Below are 10,545 nucleotides of genomic sequence, written 5' to 3'. Positions count from 1 at the left end.
GCGTTTCCTCAATTGATAAGCAACCGGGAAACTCCTTTTTTTTTTTTTTTTGGGGCATCCTAGGAGGAAGCAAAAAATTGCAGCAATCGACTTATGGGTCAAAAGCACCAAAATAGTACCCGCTGAATATAGGTTCCACATTTCGAAACTTGGTGTCCGTGTTTTTTTTTTCTTTTCTGCGGTTGTTATTGGTGAAAATGATCTTGGGTAAAGCAAGTTTTGAGAATTGGAATTTGTTGAAGTTTAGTGAATTAAAACTAATAGGTGATATAATAAATTCATATTGAAAATCATTCTATGTTTGTATGGCAAACTAGAGATTGATAAAAACTTGCACATTTATATTAAAAAAAATTTTGAAAAGAAAGTTTGCACCATTTATGTTTGAATCATTTCTTACGTGTAAAATTCCTTTTTCTCTTTTAACTGCTAAAGGTAAATGCATGCTACATATTTAGGGTTTAAACTTTAAATTTGGGTATAGGTTATGCGTGCTAGAATTCACCTACATAAATAAAGACAGCAAGCAAATTCAATTTCTCCTTTGGTGTAAATATTGGATGACGGTAGAGATATCCACACGAAAGCCATTCGTGGTGCTTAAACTACTGTGTAGGTTTGGTCAGGCAGTGAAAGTTCTGGAGGACTAACAAGCTGATTCACAGCAATGGTGTGCAAAGGCCTAGTTGGTTCTCGCCTGCCCTCTTCAAATCGGTTCACCACTTGCTGCATTGTTGGTCGACATTTCGGGTTTGCGTTGATGCAATCCAGGGCTAACGCTGTTGCGAGAACCACATTTCGAACCACAAAAGGGTTAGTCGGAGGGAGTAGACGGGCATCTAGAAGATCCTTCAGCATTATTGGTTCATTGGGTTGTGATGATATGCAAGAAAGGAATTCTCGTGGATGCTCTCCAAACAGCGTTTCCAGCACCACAACGCCAAAGCTATACACATCTGACTTTTCAGTGACCACCATGGTATAGGCTAGCTCTGCATTGACAAGTATATATTTGGATAAAAATGAAGTTAATCTCAACTGGGACAACTCTAGACTTGCTATTCCAAAGAAAATAATCGTTTCAGTTGGTAGGATTTTTTTCTCTTTTCTGTCCTTGAAAGTTAAGCCTAATATGTGCATATGAAAAACAAGTTGGTGAAAAGAAGAAAGTGATCTAGGATAGCAAGGTAACCTACCTGGTGCCATGTAACCAAAGGTGCCTGCAATGACCGTTTGATTTGATGAATCAAGTTCCAAAATCCTCGCTGTTCCAAAGTCAGAAAGAGTTGCTTCGAGCTGTGAATTCAAAAGAATGTTGTTGCTTGATACATCCCTGTGAATGATTGGCGGATCACAATGATGATGCAAGTAGGACAATGCACCGGCAATGCCCTTGATCAAATTCACTCTTTTAATCCAATCCAGCTCCACAGCTTCAGTTTCATCTCTCAAGATACAAAACAAGCTTCCTCTGTCCATATACTCATAAATCAGAAACATGCATCGCTTGTGCAGACAGAATCCGAAGAGCTTTACAATGTTCCTGTGCCTGATTTTAGAAAGCATGTCGGCTTCATTCCTAAAGCTCTTGTCAAAATTTGGATTCTCGCCTTCCAGACGGTGAAGCTTTTTCAAAGCCACTACTTTCCCACTTGGCAACCGTGCTCTGTATACAGAGCCATACCCCCCTGTCCCGATGCAATAACAGACATCAAAATCGTTGGTTGCTTTAATTATGTCTTTGTAAGCCATATGTCCATCATAGTTCCATATTCTGAAAATGTCTCCATGTTTATTGTCCATGAGCTCGACTTTAACTTTCTTGAAGCAGCGGATATAAATTACTAATCTGCCAGTTATTGCGAACACCAACAAGGTTACGCCAAGACCTATGATGTAGTATAGGGTGCGATGTCTATGATTTCCCACAACAACAGGAGTGTGATTTCCCATAACAGAAGGAGATACTCCACAAAGAGTGGAATCGTGACGCAAGTCTGGATTGCCGGCAAATCTTTCTAAACCAAACTCAATGACAAGCTCGCACGGAAGTTCACCTTCCAAAGCATTATTGGACAGGTCGACGTTGCCCAGTCGCAGAAGAGAGGAGGGGACAGTGCCAGAGAGAATATTGTGGGAAAGATTCAAGGTCCAAAGGTACCACTCCGATTTAAGAATGTCATCCCCAAATTGGGTAGGAATTGGGCCTGTAAGTTGGTTTGAGGAAAGATCTAGAATTGCTGGAGAAGGCAAATTGACAAGTCCAAGAGGTATGGAACCACTTATTTGGTTAGAAGAGAGGTTCAAATTAACTAGAGCAGACAGATTGCCAAGGGTCGGAGGAATTTGACCAGTTAGCCAGTTGGACCCAAGGAAAAGATATTCCAAATTTTTCAAATTTCCTATTTCAGAGGGAATGGAACCATAAATTTGATTCTCAGCACCTGAAAGAAATGCTAGTTTGGTTAGGCCGCAAAGGGCTGAAGGAAGGGCACCTGAAAGATGAAGGTCACTGAAGTCTAATTCAAATAAACTCTTCAAATTTCCTATTTCTTTTGGGAGAAATCCTCCCATTGAGGGATTTGAGTGAATGTATAGTCGGGAAAGATTTGTCAAATTAAAAAGAGCTGACGGAATTGTCCCATTGAAATGGTTATTGCTGAGGTCAAGGGAGTCAAGGTTGGACAATTGGCCAAGAGTTGGAGGGATGCTGCAAGAAAATCTACTGTTACTCAAGTCTAATTCAACTAAACTCTTCAAATTTCCTATTTCTTCTGGGAGAACTCCTCCCATTGCGGGATTCGAGTGTATGTATAGTCGGAAAAGATTTGTCAAATTAAAAAGAGCTAAAGGAATTGTCCCATTGAGGTGGTTATTGCTGAGGTCAAGGGAGTCAAGGTTAGACAATTGGCCAAGAGTTGGAGGGATGGGACCCCCAAAAGAATTCTGGCCCAAGTCTAGAGTAACCAAATTTGTCAAGTTTCCGATACCTGGAGGAATTAAGCTTTCAATCCAGTTCGAAGAAACATCGAGTTGTGCTAGTTGTGTCAAGTTTCCCAGAGAAGACGGGAGCTCACCTTCAAGTTTATTGGAAGACAAAATGAGATAGGTGAGTTTGGATAGTGCACCTATTTGATGTGGGATGGCTCCGTAAAGTTCATTGCCCCTGAGATCGAGGGAGGTTAATTTGGACAAGTGACCGAGAGTGGGAGGGATGCTACCATAAAATTGATTGCTACTCAATTTTAACTCTATTAAACTCTTTAACTGTCCTATTTCTTCTGGGAGAGATCCTCCAACATTGTAGTTGAAGCTAATGTCTAACTGGGAAAGATTTGTCAAACGACAAAGAGCTGAGGGAATTGTTCCTTTGAGGATATTATTACTGAGGTCAAGGGAGTTTAGATTGGACAATTGTCCAAGAGTTGGAGGGATGGAACCCTCAAAATAATTGTGGCTCAAATCTAGAGCAACCAAGCTCGTCAAGTTTCCAATACCCGGAGGAATTAAGCTGTCAATCCAGTTGACAGAAACATCGAGTTGTGCGAGATGTGTGAGGTTTATCAGAGAAGAAGGAAGCTCACCTCGAAGATGGTTGGAAGACAAATTGAGATAGATGAGTTTGGAGAGTGCACCTATTTGTTGTGGGATGACTCCGTAAAGTTCATTTCCACTGAGATCTAGTCTAACCAGGTTCCGAAAAGAAGAGAAGCTGAAATTTGTCAACTCATCTAGAGTTCCGTAGTTTGGAAGTAGTATGTCGGTAACACTACCAGCATCGTTGCAAATGATACCAGGCCACTGGCAGTAGGCAGAGACGTTTGTTGCAGTAGTATTGTCTCCCCACCAGCCACTCTTGCGCAGTGCTTCAGCTTCCAATAAATTCACAGCAGACTCCTTTGCTGCTCCTGCTATTGCTACTGGTGCGATAGGCAGTATCATGAGAAGAACAAATCCGCTGCATACAACATCCATCGATGCTCTATTACCATGAAAGACCGCAATTAAGATAAGATAGATGAAATGTAAGCGCCCGCCCCTGATTGAAAGACTCGCACTTAAAATGGAGTGCAGTCGACAGCGTTTGTGGTCTTCCGCATTGAATGGTATGCTGTGTGGAATTTTTCGTAAAAATTGCCACGCAATTGGCTATATTGACTGTTCTTATTATAAAGGAAAAGAATTATAGACAATCATCAACAAGAGAAAAAAATATATATCAAGAACTCTTCCATTATTACTGTGAGCCAATATAAGAGTTAGAATTGGACTCTTAACAAGTAGCATACGGTTCTACTAAATTGAACTTCAACTGAATTGGTAACCTTTGTCAAAAGCGGTTCAATCAGAAGGAAATTACTCACAACCCTTTTTTTTAAAAAAAAAAAAATTTTAAAAACACACCCCATCATCTTCGCATGGTTCTCGAATCTAATTATTGCTGTTTGTGCTAAAGAGTAAATTATAAATTCTAAGGACAGATTTCTAAAAAAAAAAAAAATCTAATTGTATCTCAAATATATAAGGCTTAGTTTGTGAGTTTAGGAGATTAAAAAGAAAGGAGAACGAACAATTTAAGTTTATGATAAAAAGGAAAATAAGTACTAGAACTTGTTTCGTTTTTGTTGTTTGAGATTAGGCAATATTTCGGTCTTAAAAGTACATTTTGCTGCCAGTAATTCAATACCTTTTTGGTATCTCTTTTGCCTTCTATGGGCAATCAAATGCATGACATATCTTTGTTCAAGGCATTTGCGTACATGTGAACACTGATTAAGACATGAGTTTAAGCTGTAATGATCCTTCTTTTGCATTTCTATAGATTTAGTTAAAATGTGCAACACGAAATACAACATTTGATGTCATAAATGATCTAGTAATAATTGGTACAATGTGTAGACCAGCACAATCTTGATTTTTTGTCAATGATTCTTTTGTTGATAAAATTGAGACACCAATTTTGAAATTTTAATTACATGAAAAGTTTTTTTATATACACAGTTACAGTAAAATTTTTAAAAAAACATCTTCAAAAACAGTTAATCCAAACGGAGCCATGGTTATAAAAAAAAAAAAAAAAAGTCGTCATCATTTTTCTTTGAAAAAATTTCATTCTTCTTCGATGAACTTCTGAATTGGAATTTCGTATTACTACTTAACAATTTCACATGGGTCTCATGTAGCTTTGCAATCTGGATCATGACAAAATTGAGTCCAGGTTGATCAATAATTATATTAAAGATATTATAGATTTTTTTTTTTTTTTTGGGTTTATCCGGCAGCTTCTCAAGATTTGTAGTTTTGGTTCTAATTAAGCTCCTCAAGTGGAACGTGGTCGTGTAACTGGTCAATTCACTCGAAAGTGTAACTATAGAAAATTTAGAGCTCACTGTTATACCTTAACACCATTTAAATTTTTGATTGTTTTGACAGATGAGGCTATCATAATCCTTCCGACCAATAAAAAAGAATAGAGAATCTTTTGAAATCAGAATAGAGATTCTTTAACTACTCGATCTGTTATGCTCAATTATTACTAAGCTTTTTAAACACGGTTGATCTTGTCGTGCACAGTTGTATACTGTCTAAAAATTGAACTTATTCTGTCAATTATTATTCAATTGTGACCCTTTCAAACTCGTTCGAGTCAACATTTTCACGCCTCTAAATTTGAGTATAGTCAGTGAAGGTTTTACAAGTCAAGATTCAAAAACGCCAGTTTTTTTTTTCTTAATATTATAGCTTGGGGCATGATGTGAATGTGTTCGTAGTTTTGGTTTCCCATTCATTCAACCGTGTCACCTACCCTTTACTGATCACCTACTTTTGTCGTTTGGCCAAATTTTTTTGCGTTACAATTCTTCAAGATGACTTTGTCTATTGATGTTCCATCTTTAACATTAATTCTTTTGACATTAATGATACAAAAGTGTAATATAACTTATCATTAATTCTTTTGACAAATTAAGTACTCAAATTCAAGATTGAACCTTCATCAAATTAAATTTACTCGCTTACTTGTAACTAGGAAAAATGACACAGATATGAAATCATAATTGTCATGAAGGAATCTTCTATCGAGAATAATAAAGATAAAGAAAACGTACGTACGTTCCTTTCCTAACCTTCCTTGACTTTTTATCTTGTTACCGAACAGAACATTTGTCGAGTAAGTGCTTTTCATTCATCGCTAGATAAATTAGTGCATCTAATCTCTCAGCCGTCAGGTTCAAATTCTGTATGTGACAGATGACAGATAACAGTTAGGGATGCATCTGAAAAAAAGTGGGGAAAAAAAAATTAGTGCATCTAATTGCGTCAAAAGCCACAAGTTAGTAGGATATCATTATCTCCAGAAAACAGTGTCCTATCCTTTTCAAGACGGTTTGAAATAACCTACATCGGACCCTATCCAAGAACTGAAGATAAGATTCTGTCCATAATGAGTGGATGTTTGACTGAAATCTTCATATGGAAAGACTAAAGAAGGTTAAATTTAACGAATTCTGTTAGTTTACAATTTAGTTCAAATCATAACGTGTCATTTTGTATGTTTTGAAACCACGGGAGGCTTTTTTGTGTATTAGATATACCACAGGGGGCTTTTTTGTTATCAACCCTATAAATTTTGTGAGTTTGGATGAATTTGGTGAATTGTTTGGTGAATTGGATATAAATTTAGATGATTGAGTTCTTTGGTTATATTTTGTAAATTTGATTTGCAGGAATATATATATATGACGTCATCCGGTTCGACCCCTTATCGACTCCGATCGAACCCATTGGCAGCTGATCCCTGAGCTCGCCCGAGTCGATTTTCGATCTGAGTCTGAAAACATAGGTCACACTACAGTGTAGTGTAGTGTAGGGATACGGGGCAGGAGCGGTCGTCAGGCCGACCGCTCCTGAACGGTCCTCTCACAAGCAAAAACATGAGGAGAAAAATGATCCACGTCACGAAGGCTTAAGAAGGGGCAAAAACGACGCCGTTCCAAATTAAAAAATTTGGGCTTCCAAACGGAATCAGACGGAGCAAACGGTAGAGTTGAAATTTTGAAAAGCAAATTGAAATTTTGAATTAGCCGCACAAAACGAAATTGAGGGAAGAGGCTTGGCGTACTCCGTCTGAAGATAGGGAGCTCAGTTTTCTTTTTTCAGAAACCTCGTATCTCAGTTTTCTTTCTTAGAAAACTGTAGCACAAAATTCAGAGAGCTGAAGGAAGAGGCTTGGCGTGCTCCGTCTGAAGATAGGGAGTTGACAGAAAACTCTTATCTTAGTTTTCTTTTCTCAGAAAACTCGACACAATTTCCGTCCGAGAGTGTTACCGAGAAACTGAGAAGAGACTTTGGTGACTGGGTCAGCAAATGTTGTATCCATTTTAAATGCTTACAAGGCTTGCAGGAAGGTAGAAGCAAACAGAGGAAATTCAACATGTCATAAAACACCAGATTCTGTCCTTCAACTTAATAGCAGAAGCAGCTGCACTCTCTGAATTTGGTGAAATGTAGAGTGTATTAGCAGACGAAGGTAACGTGACTGAACCATATAACTAACTGTGGCCAATTATTTGTCATCCAAATGCACATCTGTTAAATGAAAGATGAAATTAGATTCACTGAAGACATCATATGAAGATGATAGAAGAATAGTAAAATTGTACCGTATCTGTGTGTGTGTGTGTGAGCATTTAGCTTTTCAGTGATGAACTATAATGGGATAGTAGTCATCGGAAGACCCAGGGGTATGTATTGAAATCAAGCGGAATTAGTGAAAGATGAGAGAAATAAAGTCACATTTAACAAGTGAACGAATGTACATCCTGTTGTAAATTAGTTACAGGTTATAGGTACTGTATTACAATTGATATGAATCATTGTGCATCTAATAGTTGGTCCATACTCATGACACAATCTTAGTTTGCCCTTCTCTCCTGACCATGCAGTGTGTATATAATGGAGGTGCAGAATTAAATGAGGTAAAACAGAGGAAAAGACCGACCTATGTGAATAATAAATGGGTGTACCTGGTGTTGTAAGTAAATTACATGATGTAATAAATATATTACAATGAGTAGAAAATGCTTATTTGGCCCTCAAAATATAGAAATAGTAAAAAATACGGAGTTGGCTTAGGCGGTTGTCATTGACGAATGACATAAGGTCCAGTGAACAAAGTACCTAGAACCTAAATATAATCATCCGAGTGGATGTACATACAGTTAAAATATACTTACAACATGTGACCAACACATTACAATATGTATAACTTATTGTACACGGAGTTGTATTTGTACATACATAATATCGTTGTCTTAGAGTATAATAGGATTTGGTGTACGAGTATTTGTACAATATTAATCATATCGATGAACGTAATAATAGGATTTGGTATACGAATAATGTGTGTAACATAACACATTATGAATGGTAATATACATTTATGTTGTCGTTTATGTACATACCATTCATAAACTGCTGCAAATTAAGGTGTTTGATGCATAATTAGTAGGAGCAGAAGTAATGGATTGTAACAAATTGGTAGAAGATAGGACCCCTGAATTAGAAATGGAGTTCAATAGTGAAGAGGATGCGCACAAGTTTTACAACAACTATGCCTTTAAAACGGATTTTAATGTATGCAAAGACTATCTAAATAAAGACAAAGACGGTGTGACGACGTCTAGGAGATATAGTTACTGCAAGGAAGGTGTAAAACGCAAGTACGAAGGTGATGTGATGCCAAAAAGGACACGAGCGCCGACGAAAACAGGGTGTGGAACTAAAATGGTTATTGTGTTGCTTAGAGAGATAATGAAGTACCGTGTACATGACCTTATCTTAGAACATAACCATGAGTTGCACATTGCTTAATGTTCGCACATGATGCCATTACAAAGAAAAGTGAGTGAGGCTCAAGGATTCCAAGTTGAAACAAGCGAGGATGCTGGGATTTCATTGAAACAGAGCCATGAGCTTATGGGAAAGGAGGCAGGTGGGATGAAAAATGTGGGATATACTCGGGAAGACCTGAAACGATATCTTCTTACTCGATGGGAAAGGAGTTTGAAATATAGAGAAGCAGGTAGCATGCTGAATTATTTTCAAGAGCAAACACTCTAGAATCCATCCTTTTTTCATGCCGTACAGCTGAATTGTGAAGGGCAGATAACTAATATCTTTTGGCCTGATGTAGGAATGTTAATTGATTACAACTTTTTTGGAGACGTAGTCACATTCGACACAACCTACAAAATAAATAAAGAATACCTCCCACTTGGAGTGTTTGTGGGTTTTAACCAACATAGGCGAATTGTGATATTCGGTGCTGCCCTTATGTGTGATGAGACTATAGATTCTTTCAAATAGGTATTTGGTACATTTCTAGAAGTAATGTGCGGAAAGCGTCCAAATACCATATTAACCGATCAAGATCACGCCATGGCAGCCGCTCTTTCAGTTGTCATGCCAGAAACATTTCACGATCTATGTACGTTTCACATAAGGCGTAATTTTATGAAACATCTTGGCAATCATTACAAGAAAAATAGTGATATTCCATACATGTTTGGTGCCTGCATGTATGAGTTTGAAGAAGTGGAACAGTTCAATAGGGTGTGGGAGGCGATGGTGAAAAAATACAATCTTGAAAATAATAAATGGCTTTTCGAGTTGTATCGAATTCGTGATGAGTGGGCAAGGTGTATGATGAAAGAAAGATAGACCGCGGGAATGCAAAGCACCCAATTTAGCGAAAGCCTAAATGTAGCAATTAAAAATCATTTGAAACTGGATCATGATCTTGTGCAGTTCTTTAGACATTTCAATCGAGTGATTGATGATAAGAGACATAATGAACTCATCGCAGATTATGAAATGAGGCAAAAGCTCCCTATGGTTGGGTTGAGACAAACACCTGTGCTTGTACATGCAGCAGAGACGTATTCACCCATCGTATTTGTTGCATTCCAAAATGAATATGGCGAGTCAACAGCTATGGTTATATTGAGACAACAAGATGCAGGGATGTTTGTAGAGTTTGCGGTCATGAGATATGATGGAGGATGTGAAAGAATAGTGGTATTCAATCGGAATGATCTAAGTGTACATTGTAGTTGCAAAAAATACGAGAATGAAGGAATTTTGTGTGGACACTCATTGAAGGTGTTTGATACCGTAGGCATAAAGACAATTCCTTTTGAATACGTTAAGAGACGATGGACAAGAAGAGCTCGAGCTGGAGACTGTTTTGATCGGTAAGGACGGGAAATTATAGCTGATCCAAAAGCAATCATTTCAACTAGTTATCGGGAGCTCGCTCCAGCCATGATTAAGGTCGCAACTCGAACAGCAATGTCGGAGGACACCAGTAAAATAGCAATCACTGTCACATCCGATTTGGCAAAGAGAGTTGAACTCTTCCTCTCAGAAAGCGAAGAGCAACCTTTGCAAAATCAAAAAAATCTGAATGTCGAGAAATAGGATAAAATTGAAATTGTAAATGAAATGAGGGAGGCAGTAGTCGCAAGAGGCATTAAAAAATGAGGT

General features: G+C 37.9%; 2 protein-coding genes across 2 annotated transcripts; one reads left to right on the top strand and one right to left on the bottom strand.

The window, feature by feature from the left end:
* Positions 1-600: 600 nt before the first annotated feature.
* On the bottom strand, positions 601-3,975 carry LOC113759041 (MDIS1-interacting receptor like kinase 2-like). Its single transcript, XM_027301669.1, has 2 exons — positions 1,197-3,975; positions 601-992 (listed from the first exon to the last, which is right to left on the bottom strand). The coding sequence occupies exons 1-2, from the start codon at positions 3,973-3,975 to the stop codon at positions 601-603; spliced, it is 3,171 nt and encodes a 1,056-aa protein (XP_027157470.1).
* Positions 3,976-8,520: 4,545 nt separating this feature from the next.
* LOC113759040 (protein FAR1-RELATED SEQUENCE 5-like) lies at positions 8,521-8,871 on the top strand. Its single transcript, XM_027301668.1, has one exon. It carries the CDS (start codon positions 8,521-8,523, stop codon positions 8,869-8,871), a length of 351 nt encoding a protein of 116 aa, XP_027157469.1.
* Positions 8,872-10,545: the final 1,674 nt, after the last annotated feature.

The sequence above is a fragment of the Coffea eugenioides genome, unplaced genomic scaffold, assembly GCF_003713205.1.
Source record: "Coffea eugenioides isolate CCC68of unplaced genomic scaffold, Ceug_1.0 ScVebR1_881;HRSCAF=1635, whole genome shotgun sequence".
Lineage (NCBI taxonomy): Eukaryota > Viridiplantae > Streptophyta > Magnoliopsida > Gentianales > Rubiaceae > Coffea > Coffea eugenioides.
Note: the sequence above shows the minus strand (reverse complement) of the source record. Positions and strands in the feature narration are given on the sequence as shown.

Coding starts and splice junctions, on each gene's coding strand:
- LOC113759041 (XM_027301669.1), bottom strand. CDS start 3,975: ATGGATGTTGTATGCAGCGGATTTGTTCTTCTCATGATACTGCCTATC. Junction 993..1,196: donor CTTTGGTTACATGGCACCAG/GTAGGTTACCTT, acceptor TTGTCAATGCAG/AGCTAGCCTATACCATGGTG.
- LOC113759040 (XM_027301668.1), top strand. CDS start 8,521: ATGGATTGTAACAAATTGGTAGAAGATAGGACCCCTGAATTAGAAATG.